Source organism: Equus caballus, chromosome X, assembly GCF_041296265.1.
Source record: "Equus caballus isolate H_3958 breed thoroughbred chromosome X, TB-T2T, whole genome shotgun sequence".
NCBI classification, from domain to species: domain Eukaryota; kingdom Metazoa; phylum Chordata; class Mammalia; order Perissodactyla; family Equidae; genus Equus; species Equus caballus.
The window spans coordinates 144559406-144575326 of NC_091715.1; the positions used below are offsets into that span (position 1 = coordinate 144559406).

Consider the following 15921-nt stretch of genomic DNA (forward strand, 5'->3'; position numbering starts at 1 on the left):
TGCCAAAGCTGGCTTTTACCCTTTTTATCTTGCTGTGCAGAAACATACATTCACCATGTGCTGTGCTATAGTTGACAGTGTAATGGAGAATATTTTTTTAATTGTAATTGTGATAAAACACGCATAGCATAAACTTTATCATCTTAATCATTTCTAAGTGCACAATTCAGTAGTGGTAAATTCTGTGTAGCCAACCTCCAGAACTTTTTCATCTTCCCAAACAGAAAGTCTGTCCCCGTGAAACACTACCTCCTCCCCCGCCACCCTCCCCCGCCCCCCGCAGCCGCCATCCTCCTTTTTGTCTCTGTGAAGTTGAAGTTGACTGCTCTCGGGACCTCACACAGGTGGACTCACACAGTGTCTGTCCTTTTGTGACTGGCTTTGGAGAATATACCTTTTTGAAGGCTCTTTATACCCAAACACTGAACAGTTGAATTACAGTGGAAATTCTGTACAGTTTGAGGCCTGGCTCTGAACTAAATTGTAACCCTATGAAAACGGGCCCCCTTTCCCTCCCCACCCTGGTGCCCCCAACTTCCACATTCTGTTTTCCTCTTCCCATCCTCCATCCTACTTACCACAGCTTATTTATTGTCCGGTGTTCACAGAGTCTCCTCCCACTAGAATGGCAGCTGCAAGAGGGCAGGGACCTCTGTCAGTTTCTTCCCCGGGAGCCTAGAACGGTGCCTGGCCCACAACTGGTATTTGAGGAGTATCTGTGGAATGAATCATTGACTGAATTTTCTGTACCAAATACTGTGCTAGAACTTTTCAAAAGGATGACCTCATTCAAGTCTTACAGCAAGTAAATGTTATCCCCAGCTTCCTGATGAGGACATATACTCTAGAGACGGTGACCGACTTGCTCAATGTCACAGAGTGTGGAAGTGGCAGCACTTCAGGAGGCCTGCAGCTGGGGTGAGATTACAGGACCGAGCTGAGAATCTGGAGACTATACCAAGGAGGGAACATCAGCAGGTCTGGGGAGTCAGTCAGCTGGAGGGGTGAGGAAAACCTGATTGTTGTCAGGTTCTGAGGTGAGCGATTCAGGCCTTGGGGGCATGGTCGCAGAAATGGCGGAACAGCCTGACCCTTGTCTTTGGACCCTATATCCATAGTGCGTGTTTACAGATCTCTGAGGAACTCAGGGTGGGAGTCATATTTGACCACACAAAAATTAAAATTCGATGTATACAAATCTATTCCAAATACAAAGTCAAAGGCAATGGATGAACCATAAGCAAAGTAAACCAGACAAAGAAAGAGCGCTGCTGTAAGATCCCACCTGTATGAGGCCCCTAGAGCGCCAGATTCATAGAGACAGCAAGGAGGATGTGGGTGCCAGGGCTGGGGAAAGGGGAGGAGGGTAGTGTTCCATGGGGACAGAGTTTCCATTTGGGAAGATGGCAAAGTTCTGGTGATGGATGGTGGGGATGGCTGCGCAGCAATGTGAATGTACCAATGCCACTGACTGTATGCTTAAAATGGTTCAGATGGTCAGTTTGATGTTCTGTATATTTTATCACAATAAGAAAAAAAATCAAAGGCAAATGGCCAAGAGGTTCCTTGCCCTGTAGCTCTAGCAGCCAGTGACCGTTAATGACAAAGCCCCTGGCCTGCTGGCTAGAGCCAAGAGCTGAATCAAGGTGACAGTCAGCCCCCAGGGCTCCTAATCAACGCCCCCGAGTCAAGTCACTTAGGAGTAGTCGGATTAGAGACAAGTCCGGCTTCTCGTCCTCCAGCCTGCCTGGGCGGGTGGCCCCAGCTGATCACGAGGGTCATCGGAGACCCCTGGCAGAGTGGAGAACCTGGCAACGCCCCTCGGCTTTCTCTAGCCTCCTGGCTTGGCCCTTTCTCCTCCCCCTCCTATTTCTCCTGCTGCTCTTCACCCACATTTTCACCCCAGCCTTTGTTCTTCATCTCCCTCTTGAGCACCCCTCCCCTTTCGTCCACCCTTTGCCAGAGTGCCAGACCCGAGTGAGCTTTCACTGGGCCTTGGGGAGCACACGTGTGAGCCCAGGTGCTAGGTGACTTTCCAGGGCAGTAATCTGCTTTCAGCTAAAACGGGACCTGATCTTCTGTTAGCCCTAATCATCAATTAGCTCCCCACTCTGCAGAGACGGCGGAGGTCCAGAACTCACTGCCACCCTGCCTCCTCCCCTCGCCTTCCCCAGGGTCTTGGGGCAGACCCACAAGTGAGCTCAGTCATTAGTGTAATGCTGGACAAGGGCGAGCTGGGCAAGTAGTGGGCCAGCTCTGTGGCTCAAGCTGGAGGCTTCCCCCAGACATCCTGCTCCTCCCCTGCCCCGCCCCCACTGAGATAGCACTTCACGTTTGCAAAGGGCTTCCAAACAACATGGCAGCCTTGGATGCCCGTGGCAGCTCCGTGGGTGGGGGGACAGGTAGGACTGGTCATTTCCCTTTACACAGAAAGAGAACCTGGCCTGAGAGGGAGGGGTCACCCCATCCAAGGCTACCCAGCCAGTCTGTGACAGTGCTGGGACTAGGCTGTCCTGTGTCCAGTGCTCAGAAGGAACCTGAGTGGGCAGGCGATCTCAGAGGAGGCCTACCTCCAGCTCTCACGTTCTCAGATGCTCTGATTCTTTGATCCTGCTGGGAGGAGGCAGATAAAGCTCCCTAGGACCCGGGAAGAGGGAAAAGCATGAACTTGGAAGTCACATGATCTCGGGTTGAGTTCTGGGGTCTGACCTTGTCACATCGGTCTGTGCCTCACAGAGCCGCCTAAACATGCTATCTTCGCACCATGAGCCTCTGCTTTCAATTCACTTGGGTATACACTCAGACGTGGTGTCACTGGATCCTATGGTACTTCTATTTTTAATTTTTTTGAGGAACTGCCATACTGTTTTCCATAGTGACTTCTCCACTACAATCTAATTTTAGAATATTTTCATCACCTGCCAAATGAATCCTTGTCCCCATTAACAGTCATTCCCCATTGCCCCCCACCCGAGCCCCTGGCACCCACTAATCTGCTTTCTGTCTCTATGGATTTGCTTCTTCTGGCCATCTCATAGAAATGGGATCATACGGTACATGGCCTTTTGTGTCTGGCTTCTTCCACTGAGCGTGATGTTTTCGAGGTTCGTTCATGCGGTAGCAGGTGTCAGCACTTGGTCCTTGTCGTGGCTGACTCATACCACGGCATGGCTGGACCACATGTTGTTTCGTCATTCACCTGTTGATTTACTTTTGGACTGTTTCTACCTTTTGACCTCTTGTGAATCATGCTGCTTTGAGCATTCCTGTTCAAGTTTTTGGGTGGACATATGTTTTCAACTCTCTTGGTTAGATACCTAGGATGCACCTAGGATGCTGGATGCACTTTCTCCTGCAGTTAGGAAAAACCCAGCTTTCCAGGCTGCTGATGGGCCCTGGCAAGCTTATGGCCAGGAGACTTTCCTTGGATTCTACCCAGAGCCCCTAGAGCAGGACCTGGCACATGGCAGGCACAGACTGATGCTAGAAGCCATTCTTGCTACGAGTGGCAGAGCTGGGCCTCCACACAGCTCAGGCCCTCAGCTCGGCAGCCAAAGCTTTCCCTCTGCCTGCAGGAGCGGCCGTGTCACAGGAGCCAAAGCGTGCAGTGCTGAAGAGTCATGGCACTGAGAATGGAGAAGTGAGAACATGTCTTGGCTTTACTGAGCTTGAGGCCAACCCAGAGGAGGTGCCTGATGGCAGCTAGATTTGGGGACTGAGTAGACAGGAGCTGGAGTAAGCCACGAGAGAGGATGTGCTCCCTAAGAGGGGCCTGTGGAGGGGGATGGGGGTCCTCAGTTGGAAACAAGCAGGGCTGAGGAATTGAGCAATTAGCCAGACTGCAGCGGGCAAAGAGGGACAACAGAGGCAGCCCACCTGGAACACTGTCGAGAGGTTTGCTTTTGAAGGCAAGTCCAGAGTGAGGCTTAGTCAAGGGCAGTCCAAGGAAAGGTTGTGAACTCAGAGGAGGGAGACTTGGGCAGGTGGTATCTGAGTGCCCATGGGAGGGCCTGGGGAGCACACTGGTGACCAAAGGAGCTGCAGTTCCTGGGGGGCAAGGGGGAGAGGGAGCAGAAAGCAAGGTACACGGTGGAGGCTCCCAGCCCAGTGCAACTGGCCTCCATCTGGGCCCACAGAGATGGCCTGATCTGCGGGGAGGCTCCAGTTCCAGGCCTCAGCTCTGAAAAGTCACCTGGCCCCCAATTCCCAGGGCTCTGGACAGAACCAGATGGGAAAGGCAGATTTGGACTCTGGGCTGCTTCCCTACCCACACTTCAGTCTGAAAATCCTGGCCCTTGGGCTCCCCTGACCTAAGAGCAGGTGCCACACAGTAGAAGGGAACAGGGGACATGTAAATGGGAGCAAGGACTCACGGTAGCTCCCACAGCCACCTCCGAAAGCCAGGGCTCCAAGTTCGGTTCCCAGAAAATCCCTCTGAGCTGCCCTTGTGGGCTTGCCTTAGGAGCAAAGAGGCGAGGGGTGGGGGAGGAGGAGGTCTAAGTCTCGGGCCCAATTAAGAGATCAGATGGGGAAGGGTTTGGGGGCTTTTAAGGTGAGAAGGCCTGGGCTGATCCCGCAGGCTGATATAAAGCGCCCTGACCCCCCGGCAGCACCAGGGCTGGCGGGCATCGGGGACAGGGCTTTCTGGAGCCATGGCCCAGCGGTGGGGCCCCCAAAAGCTTGCAGGTGGGCAGCCGCAGGCCGGCTTTGAGGACAGCACCCAGGCGAGCATCTTCACCTACACCAACAACAACGCCACCAGAGGTGAGCGAGCAGGCGCCGTGGAGGCTGGGTCACACTGCCCGGAGTGGCCCTTCTGGGACACTAGGCCTGAGTGGCCATACAGGGGGCCATCGGCCACCCACCCAACCTGAGAGAGTCTCTCTTCTGCACATTGTGAAATGGTCTTCTCCCTTAGTTCTTAGGATGACGTGAATGGGGGGTTCCTTTCTGAATATAAAAGATATCGTAATATCGATATGCACCTTCAAACCACAGAGGCTTCCCGGACACCTTGAGAATCCCTGTCCCAGGAAAGTTTATTAACTCTTTCCTTGTGACCCTGTACTGCTAGTGAGCACTCATTACTTTCAACTCTGCTTCATCTATCTGGCGGAGCTGCCCTGAGCTTCCTGGGGCAGGAGCTGGGTCTGACCCACCTTTGCTTCTCCCGAAGCCGAAAGGAGGAGGGAGGCGGACGGGGGTAGCCTGGAGGAGGGTGAGTGACCTTTAGAACCTTAGGGTAGGAAGAGACTGTAGCGGTCATCTTGTTCTACTCCGCGTCCAGCCCACAGCCTTTGGCTGCACACTCTGGGAGAAGAGCTTCGCTTGGCTCCCAGGGCAGCCTTTCTGCTGCGAGCTGTCCCGACAGAAAGCTGACAACTGTGTCAAGGCAGCCTGACTTCTGCCCTGGGAACAGCCCAGTTAAAAAGCTTTGCATGTGAGCCCTTCAAAGAGCTGAGGACCCTAGTGACCCCCAGCTCCTGGCCCCCTCCCCGGGTCCCTCCTCCAAGCCAAAGACCGTTGGTTCCTTCAAGAGTGCCTCACATGCCGTGGTTTCCAGAAGCCACACCAGCTCCTTGACGGCCAGGGCAGTGATCAGCAACAGGGTTCCTGGGCCAAACTGGTTGAGAATCCTGAAGTTCGCCTCCACCTGCTTGTTGGCGCCCCAGAATGTCCTTGATGGAGATGCAACAAGGCTCTCCCTGGAGGCCCCTGGGGCTTCGTCGGTGCCCAAGATTCCTTTTTGTAAGTTGTTTTTTTTTTTTCAAAAGCTCAAATATCTACCAAAGTAGAGGGGAAGGTATAATACACTCCCAGGGGTCCGTCACTTGTCCTATTTCGTCTGTAACGCCTTCCTCTCAGCCCTCCCCTGATTTCTGGTAGCAGATCCAAGACATCACATTTCCTCTGTGACTCTTCTGTTGTACCTCTAAGAGGAAAGAACTCTTTAACAAATGTAACCACAATGCCATCGTCACACCTAAAAGGTAACATTGCCTCCATATCATCGAATCTCCTAGTCAGTGTTTAAAAAAAGGTCATACATGTTTTCACTTTGCCTGAATCAGGGCTCAGATAAGGTCCACAGGCTCAGAATGGTCGCTATGTCTCTTCGCCCTATTTGAATTTGGAGGTTCCCCCTCAACCTCCTTGCAATTTATTTGTTGAGGAAAATGAGCTGTTTGTCCCTGAACTTGCCTGCTTCAGACTCTGCCCATGGCTTCACACGCCCCTCCCACCGCCTTGGTCACACGTTTCTGTAGACTGGCAGCTGATCTGCAGGTCCACTGGGCGGCCAGTTGCATTTGCCGGGTGTTTTGGCAAGACCGCTCTGTTAGGAGCACACCCTTTTTTTCAGGGAGTCGGCAGCTGCTGAAGCTCGATGCCTGGACCCATTAAACCACTGAGGATTGCAAAGTGGTGACATTCTGACTCTCTTACCCTGTCTTGATCTATCAGCTGGACTACTTCAATAGAGAGAAACATGCCCTCGTCTACTATTGGGTTCCCAGGGGTACAGTGTGTACGGGAAAGGCAGGAGAACGCTTGATTCTTTCCTTTTATTTCTCCCATTTCAAAAGAATGATTTGGTTCCCCAGTGGAGCCAGTTGAGTTTGACCTCTGTATCTCCATTCTCTCCCACTAAGAATCCTATTCTCAAGGGCTTTGGATAGAATTAGAATTAGAGTATCATTTAATTACTCATTTGCTTTATTTCACACACATTCACAATGGTCTCAGATTAACGACACCAACACTACCATCAACAACATGATTATCAAAACCACAGCATTTGGCCAGGTCTTTTCATCCATCAGGTACATGCCACCAGGCTCAAGAAGTCAAGTCCCTTAAAATAGTCCTTCTCTTTGTCATCATGCCACCTAATGGACATGCATTTAAGTCCATTTGTTTTATTTTTGATTTTGAGGAATTGCTTTCTAAATTGTAATCTTGTTTTATAATCATGTCATAAAATATTTACAAGATTCCAAATTTAAGTCTAGAAAACAAGGTATATTCAAAGAAATTGTGCTTCCCTGCCCACCCCCACTCCCAGGCCCCTCCTTCTCTGTATTCCTTAGAATCCCTTTGCCTGGGAGTTAACTGTGATGCCCTTCTTGTGCTCATTTCTTCCTGAAAGGAGTCCCGGAACTTTCAGGAGGGAGGGGCAAGCCGAGTCACCTGCTCTGGTTGCACTGCCAGAGGCCTCTCCCTCTGAGGCCTCCTACATTCAGAGCGCTCCTGTCCCCTCCCGCATGGCGCATGGCCCTTGCCCCTGCCTTGCCCAATTGGGACTCCGTGGGTTGCCCGGGAAGGATGCTCCAGCTGCCTCATTTGAAACTGTTCCAGCTCCGTGCACTTGCCTGCAAGCTGCAGTGTTCCAAAGACCTCTCGGTTCCAGCTGCTGTTCTCAAACTAACCCATCGTACTTTCTGGAGATCTGTTGGCAGTTTGGAGGCTCTCTGGCAGCCCCCTTGCTTCACTCTGCTCCCTTCTGCACAGACACTGGTACCACTCGGGTCTGGAGCAGTCAAAGGTCTGTCCCTGGGGAGCCTGTGCCATCTGGCGTGGTTGCACACATTGTTGATGGGTTTCTGGGAGCTCCCTGTGGTAGGGGCGAATGAGGCCCGTGCACAGAGGGGAGCAGAGCTGAGCAAGGGTGACAGAGTGTTGGGGTGTCATGGCTGCTGTGGGATCCAATTGCACTAAGGGTGAGATTTACCCCGCCCCTCCTAGCTGTGGGACCCAAGAAATCCCCATTTTTCCTAAACTGGTTTGAGTTGGGTTTTTGTAACACACAGCTAAAGGGTCCTGGTGAATTGAGGGACTCTGTACCATGAGGCCCGATAATAAGGCAGTGGGCACTGTGGCTCATAGCCCCTACAGGTATTCTGCCACAAGTGATGGTGGTGAAAAAGTTTCTTTCAACACAGAGAGGTGGAGAGCCACTGTGTGACAATAAAGGGGAGTCACTCCTCCCGTTTCATTCTGTGTGTGTTTCCTAGGACTTCCATGACATTTACCACAAACTGGGCAGCTTAAACAACAGAAATGTCTCCTCTCCCAGTTCTGGAAGCCAGTAGTCCGAGATCAAGGAGTGGGCAAGGTTGGCTCCTGGGGGCTGTGAGGGAGACTCTGCTCTGGGCCTCTCCCCTAGCTTCTGGTGGTCGCCGGCAATCTGTGGTATTCCTCGGCTTGTGGAAGCATCACCTTGATCTCTGGTTTTCATCTTCACATGGCCTTCTCCCTGTATGTGTGTGTCTGTGTGTCCACCTTTCCCCTTTTTATAAGGACTCCAGTCCTATTGGATTCGGGCCCACTCTAATGACCTCACTTTAACTTGATCACTCTGTAAAGACCCTATCTTCAAATAAGGTCACATTCTGAGGCACTGGGGGTTAGGCACTCCAGGGGGCTGGCCTGGTGAGTCAGCTCAGGAAGTGATACCCAGCAGAGATGATGAGGAGTTCTGCTTTGTTAAGTTCTAGGATGCCCATACGGGTGTCTAGCAGCCCAAAGCCTTTGGCCTGAGAGAGGATGGAGGGAAGGTTGTTTGCAGATGGACAAAGCTAGAAGGAAAGAGCCCATTGCAGGCCAGGGCAGTGGGCAAGAGGGTAGGAAGATTGAAGGGGAGGCTCTGATGGGGCAAGGAGTGGTGGGATGGAGTAGCCATACAGGTAGGTAACGCTGCTGCCCAGCTCCTCTCCCGACTCTGTACCTCCTGCCTCCAGACCCCTTTGAAGGCCCCAATTACCACATCGCTCCCAGATGGGTGTACCACGTCACCAGCGCTTGGATGATCTTTGTGGTCATCGCGTCAGTCTTTACTAACGGGCTTGTGCTGGCGGCCACCATGAGGTTCAAGAAGCTGCGCCACCCTCTGAACTGGATCTTGGTGAACTTGGCGGTTGCTGACCTGGCAGAGACCATCATTGCCAGCACCATCAGCGTTGTGAACCAAATCTATGGCTATTTTGTGCTGGGCCACCCTATGTGTGTTGTAGAGGGCTACACCGTCTCCCTGTGTGGTAAGTCAGCTGGGGGCCCAGGCCCAGGGAAGACCCAGCCTGCCGTGAGTAAAGGAAACACATGGAAAACCTCCAGATATACTTGCGGTGCATGTGCAAGGCACACATTTGAAGAGAGACAGACCTGCAGGGGAAGCAGGGCCGGGGTCATCATGGAGGTGGGAGGGCTTGCAGGGTTCTGGAGGCTTCCATCTGAGCACCCACTTACATTCAGCTTGCTTGAGTCCAATACACCCTGAGTGCCTACTCTGAGATAGGCTCTGCCTGAGGACAGCCAGTTTGGGGCCATGCAGCTGGCATGGGAGGAGACAGATATAGAGCCAGATAATACCAGAACAATGTGGGAGGGGAGGGCTCTGCACACCCCAGACAGAACTCCCACTCAAATCAGGCGAAGAGACCCAATCAGAGGGGGGAAGGAGAGACGAGGTACAGGTCCAGTGGCGAAGGAACGGGGAAAGCAGGTGTTAGAGGAAGAAACTGACAAGAGACCCACTGCCCCTGGGCCTGAAAACACTTTTTGGAGAATTAGGTTTTGCAGGTCGGTGGGGGGATGCTTCTCCATCTTGAAAACTGTTGGCTGGTCTGGATGGAAGAAGTGACATTTGAGGCTCAAAGCCCTTGTCTGTCTGATCTCCCCTGCAGGGATCACAGGTCTCTGGTCCCTGGCTATCATTTCCTGGGAGAGGTGGATGGTGGTCTGCAAGCCCTTTGGCAATGTGAGATTTGATGCCAAGCTGGCTGTCGCAGGCATTGCCTTCTCCTGGATCTGGGCTGCTGTGTGGACGGCCCCGCCCATCTTTGGTTGGAGCAGGTAAGGATGCCAGGGTGCCAGGAAGGCGGCTCCTTTAGGACAGTGCGGGGAGGGTCAGACTTGTGATTCCCTCTATGACCTCAGGGCAAATTGCTTCCTGTGTCTTGACCTCTGTGGACCTATGAGTAAAACAAGGATGGACCTGCCTCTCCCTGAGACCTGTGCGAGCGTGCAGTGTCTATGAATCTGCCTGGTTGCGGCAGGGAAATGGGCCCTGTGGTCTCCGAGCCTCTGGAAGGGTCTGTTTCTCCCAAGCGTGAGCAGCTCACAGGAGTGCACAGAGAAACGCTGACGAGCTCAGGCCATGGGCACGGCTGTAAGGGAAAGCAGGGCATGCTTGGATTCCAGGTTTCTCTTGCCCCCTCTGCCCCAGGCCACTTTCTTGCACATTCTGAGGGGCCCCCCTTTCAGAGGCTGCTTGGATTGTAGGTACACCTGGGCCTATAGGTCAGCTGTGTCCTAGCCAGGCTGCTTCTTTGGGGGAAGACCCAAATTTCTGCATAAGTAGCTCAGCCGTTAGAGCAGGAACGATGAGACAAGGACGCTGCATGTCCCTGTCTTCCACTGCGAGCTTGGGAATAAGTCCTCGTGGTGTTCGGAGAGGGAATGCTTTTTCTTTCTCAGAGCCTCCCTGGGAGCAAGCCCCTGTATTACAGTGGCTGCCTAATAGACCCCGGAGAGGCAATTCAAGCATTCACAGGTGTTCTTAGAAGGCCAGAGGGCACCTCACCCACCCTTTGTAAAAAGGTGATGTGATTGGGGTGATGAAAATGTTCTGGAACCAGATAGTGGTGATGAGTGCACAACACTGTGAATGTAGCAAACCACATAATTAAGTTATCTGTATTTTACCACAGTAAAAAAAAAGGGGGGGGCACATGAGACCTAAAAATGGATAAGGATTTACCAAAATCCTACCCGAGTGTTTCCTTTCGCGGTGATGAAAATGTTCTGGAACTAGATAGAAGCGGTGTTGCACAACACTGTGAATGTACTAAATACCTCTGAATTGTTCACTTCAAAAATGGTTAATTCACGGAATGTGAATTTCACCTCAATAAAAAAATCTAACAACCCTACCCAAGTCAGTGGTATGCCTGGCTGTGGCGGGGGTGGGGGTGGGGGTGGGGGTGGGGGGCCCAGGTTGCCCTGCCCGCATCTGGATGAGCTGCCTGCCCTTTTTTCCAGATACTGGCCCCATGGCCTGAAGACTTCATGCGGCCCAGATGTGTTCAGCGGCAGCTCATACCCTGGGGTGCAGTCTTACATGATCGTCCTCATGATCACGTGCTGCATCATCCCCCTCAGCGTCATTGTGCTCTGCTACCTCCAAGTGTGGCTGGCCATCCGAGCGGTAAGCCCCCGTGCCCTCCTGGCTCCACCCCAGGCTGGTAGGATGTCTAGGCTGGGACAGAGGATCACCCAGTCCTCTCTCCTGCCCCTAAACCAGATGTGAATCCGGCAATTCCTTTGGGGCTGCAGTTGTAATCCTGGTTCCCTTGTCTTCGCCTCTGTGGGATGGGAAGGGACTACTCCCCGCACCCCCCTTCAGGAAGAGGCCCAATAAGGCAGCAGAGCTGCATTTCCTCCTGAGCCTGGACAGGTCTCCCCAGGGTGGAAAGCCTGCCTCTCCCAACAATGGAGCGCAGCCGGCCAGATCTGCCAGTGAAACCTGCAAGTAAATCAAGGGGTGTCTTAAAAAGGCGGCCACCAGAGTGCCCTTGTTCCCTTCATGGGGCTGTCGGGGGAGGCTGAGGAGTGGATTCACGTGTACCACTTGCCCTCAGACCCACTCTCCACTCTCCACCCTGGGAAGCTGATCTGGTCCATAGCCATGCCCCATCCCCCTATGGCCCCCCAACCCATGCAGGCTGGGCTACCACTGGGGAGCCCCTGCAGGAAATCAGAGCAAGGCAGGACAGTGAGATTGGGTCCTGGGGTGCTGAGAGCTCTGTTCTCCCCTTGTGGTCCCCCAAACAGCATAGGTAAGTTGTCCCTTTGTCAATCAATTCACCTGCAATTAACTTGATCTGGCTGTGCCATCTTTTTCTGTTGGGATCTTGCTTGGCACAGGCAGTAGAAGGTCTTTTGGGATGGTGCCTTCTCTATATGAAGCTGCTTGTGCCCACAATCAGATCAGCATGTGTTTACAAACTCTTTCTAGAGTGGAGGCCATGGACTTGAGATCAGCTCCCCTCACTTCACTGTCTTCAGCCTGTGATTTGCCCCCCTTCTTCCTCCCCTCACCTCGGTGGTGGTCAGGGATCAGAACCAACTTGGCTGACTCCTGCAGGTATCCAACCATGGCTTGGGCCGTGTTAGCTCTGGGCTGTGGAGCCCAGGCTCCAAAACCTGCTCCCAGCCCTCACGGCTACTCCCCATCCCCGCTCGGCTGCCTGCCGTCAGTCCCTGCCCACAGCAGGCGGTGGCTGGCCTCTATGTCGTCTCCCACCCAGCCCCTCAGACCCGAGCATGGGAGGGGACACTGATAAAGGACCAAGTGAGACTAAGAACGGCCTCCTTAGCTCCCTCTCAAACTCCTCATGGGAGCCAAGGTAAGCCAAGAGCTCGGAAGGCCCTGGCTCAGGGACGTCTTAGCCAGGCCCAGCTGCATTATCTTGAAGCCTGCATGAGCTCCTCCTGCAAGGCCAGGCCAGTCATGTATCATTCAGGTGGGAGCTGGCTGCTAGCTGGTGGGGGTGCTGTAGCAGGTGAGCCCATGTCCTTCTCCCCACAACTCCCCATCCCTGGGCCAACCGCCTCTCGCTGCCTCCCCGACTCGCTGCCCAAGCAATAGCGACATGGAGTCCCCTTGGATACAGAGCCCTAAGGCACTCTCCCACTCACTGTCCTTGGGCATGACTCTCTGTTTCCCCCAGGTGGCGAAGCAGCAGAAAGAATCCGAGTCCACCCAGAAGGCAGAGAAGGAGGTGACACGCATGGTGATGGTGATGGTCTTCGCATTCTGCCTCTGCTGGGGGCCCTACACCTTCTTTGCATGCTTCGCTGCTGCCCACCCTGGCTACGCCTTCCACCCTCTGGTGGCCGCCCTACCAGCCTACTTCGCCAAAAGTGCCACTATCTACAACCCCATTATTTATGTCTTTATGAACCGACAGGTAAGTCACACCATTGGCAGAGCAAACTAGAAATAGACCCCAGAAGAGCTCAGTTATGGCTCCCACCTGGAATCGTGTCTGGGAGGAGTCTGATGACCTCCAGGACAATGACTGGAGAAGGCTCAGTACATGACCCAGCCTGAGCCAGCCCTCCCTCTGGATTCTGTTACAGTCTTGGCCTGAGCATGGGCGTTTCCTGCAGTGCACTGTGTGCTGCAGGCTTTTCCCTTTCTTGGCCTCAGGGCTGGCCTGGAGCTCAAACCCAAGGACTGCCTGAACACTTCCACAGTGACCCTAGGGGTGCCCTTCTGGATTTTATAGGCACAACTCTTCTCTCAACCTGATCTTTCCATCTTCAAATCCTAACTCTGACAAGGACACCCTGACTTGTGGCTTTCATGACTTTATGAGTTAGTTCAGGAGGGACACACTGCGGTCCCGCCCAAGGTCTTGCCAGATGGCAACCATCATGGGCTGGCATACTGGGCCTCAGCAGCAAACTGCCCACAACTCCCAGACCTCTTGGTTGGTTACAGGTGACCATTAAGGCCCATCACCTTCCAAGTGCAATGCGCCCTATTCTTCCTGGACTCCCTCACATCCACTTCATTAAGGGACAGCTGCAATGTGACCAGAAAGGTCCACAAGTCAGAAATACAGAAATACTGCCACTGCAGGGGCTTCACATTTCACCAGACCCAGTGCATTCCTTCCAGCCGGCCCTTCCCTGCTCCCCCGTTTACAGTTGCCCCAGGGCTCCCCACTCCCATCTGGCCCTGACTCTCTGTGGGGTTCATTAAGCGTGCACTTGGGGGGTAACGTTTAACTATTAAGTAGGACTAGTTCCACAATTGATTCCCCAGGACTCCACTATTGGCACCCCAGCCCCCAGAGTGTAGTTCTACCCCTGACCCATTTCCTGTCTCGTTTTAGGCCTGGCTTTTGTTTGAGGAATCCTAGGCTACCTTGCCAAGTACTGTCTTTACCTGAGTCTTTCCATTTGCCCTTTCCGGAACTCCCCCTCCTGGACAGATGTCTGCACTTCTGGACCTCTCCAGGCGTTCAAACTGTGCTTTCACCCTTTCCACATTGTTATCCTTTCCTGTTGCATTCTGAGAACTTTCTGGGATGGAGCTCCATGAGGACAGGGAATTTTGCTGATCCCCTCAGACACAGTCTGGCGTGGAGTAGGTGCTCAGAAGGTAGACGTTGAAGGAATTCCTCAGCCTCATCTGTCAGCTTTTCAGCTGAGTCAATTCTGCTGTTCAGCCCATTTCTTATGTTATTGATTTCAACAACTGTGTTTTTTATTTTTGAGAGTTTTGATGCTGGAAGGAGTCAAGAATAGGCCTGGAATATATAGGGAACACCTCTGGTCTGTGTTCTCAAAGCATTGTGGTTAGCTCACTGATGATATGAAATACAATTTGAGGAATGAACATGGCCCGGATCTCTTTAGGAGCCAGGCAGCAAAGAGCAGGGCCTTCCAGATGCCAGAAGACTCTCTTGGCTGAAGAGACAAGGTGGTGGCTAGACCAGTGTCTACCTAGTGCTGACCTGGCTCCAAAACTGATGGAATAGGGGCCGGCCTGGTGGCCCAGCAATTAAGTTCGCACGTTCCGCTTCTTGGCGCCCGGGGTTCGCCGGTTCGGATCCCAGGTGCGGACATGGCACCGCTTGGCAAAAAGCCATGCTGTGGCAGGTGTCCCACATATAAAGTAGAGGAAGATAAGCATGGATGTTAGCTCAGGGCCAGTCTTCCTCAGCAAAAAAGAGGAGGATTGGCAGTAGTTAGCTCAGGGCTAATCTTCCTTAAAAAAAAAAAAAAAAACTGATGCAATAGAAACAAGATGAAAATCATGTTCCTTTTTACTAAAATGCCTCTGAATCTCTTCCCAGACATGCTAGAGAAGGGTCACTCTATGCATGGGCCCGTTAGCTGGCATCATCTTTGGTCACTGTATGAGTTTCCTAGGGCTGCCATAACAAACTAGCACAAACTGGGCAGCTTAAGACAGCAGAAGTCTATTCTGCCCAGCTCTGGAGGCCAGAGGTCTGAGATCGAGGTGTGGGCAGGGTTCGTTTCCTCCGAGGGCTCTGAGAGAGAATCTGTCCCAGGCCTCTCTCCTAGCTTCCGGTGGCTTCCAGCAATCCTCGGTGTTCTTTGACTTGTAGACGTGTCACCATGATCTCTGCCTTCACCGTCATGTGGCCTTCTTCCCTTTGTGTCTGTGTGTCTGTGTCCAAGTTCCCTTCTTACAAGGACACCAGTCATTGGATTAGGGTGCACCCTACTGCAACATGACCTCATGGTAATGTATATCTTAATCACATCTTCCAGGACTCTATTTCCAAATAAGGTCACATTCTCAGGCTCCAGGGGCTAGGACTTGAACATATCTGTTTGGGGGACACAATAGTCACCATCAGCTGCTAAATTAGATGACTTATATAACCAAATACTCAGGAATAGAGCATCCCCATGAGCAAGGAAACACTGGAGCCTTCCTCCATTCTCCTGGTAGGATTCTGAATGGTAGAAGAGAAGCTGTCAAGTCATCACTTAATGAACACCTTCCCCAGAAGCCCCCAAGCATTAGCTTTAGCATAGCGCATTGGCCCTTCCTGCTCTGCTGAATAACACTTTCTCTCCTGTCAGTTTCGAAACTGCATTTTGCAACTTTTTGGGAAGAAGGTGGATGATAGCTCTGAACTCTCCAGCGTCTCCAAAACGGAGGCCTCATCTGTCTCTTCAGTGTCACCTGCATGAGTCTCTCCCAGCCCCGACAACAAAAAGGTCTGCTTCCTACCAGAAACGTAACCCCTTGTCCCACTCACCAGGGCTCTGGCCACCTCCGTCCCCCACCGCCCCTGCCTCTCTATCCCTATGAAATAAATGTAGTTTCTCTTTGCCAAAAAAGACAAAGTCACAGAGGCTGCCACTGCAGTCCTG

At 52.6% G+C, this 15921-nt stretch overlaps 1 protein-coding gene across 1 annotated transcript; it reads left to right on the forward strand.

Annotated features, from left to right (window-relative positions):
- The first annotated feature begins 4638 nt into the window (after positions 1 to 4638).
- On the forward strand, positions 4639 to 15817 carry OPN1LW (opsin 1 (cone pigments), long-wave-sensitive). Its single transcript, NM_001081845.1, has 6 exons — positions 4639 to 4764; positions 8739 to 9035; positions 9681 to 9849; positions 11038 to 11203; positions 12729 to 12968; positions 15628 to 15817. The coding sequence occupies exons 1-6, from the start codon at positions 4653 to 4655 to the stop codon at positions 15736 to 15738; spliced, it is 1095 nt and encodes a 364-aa protein (NP_001075314.1). The 5' UTR covers positions 4639 to 4652; the 3' UTR covers positions 15739 to 15817.
- The last annotated feature ends 104 nt before the right edge of the window (positions 15818 to 15921 follow it).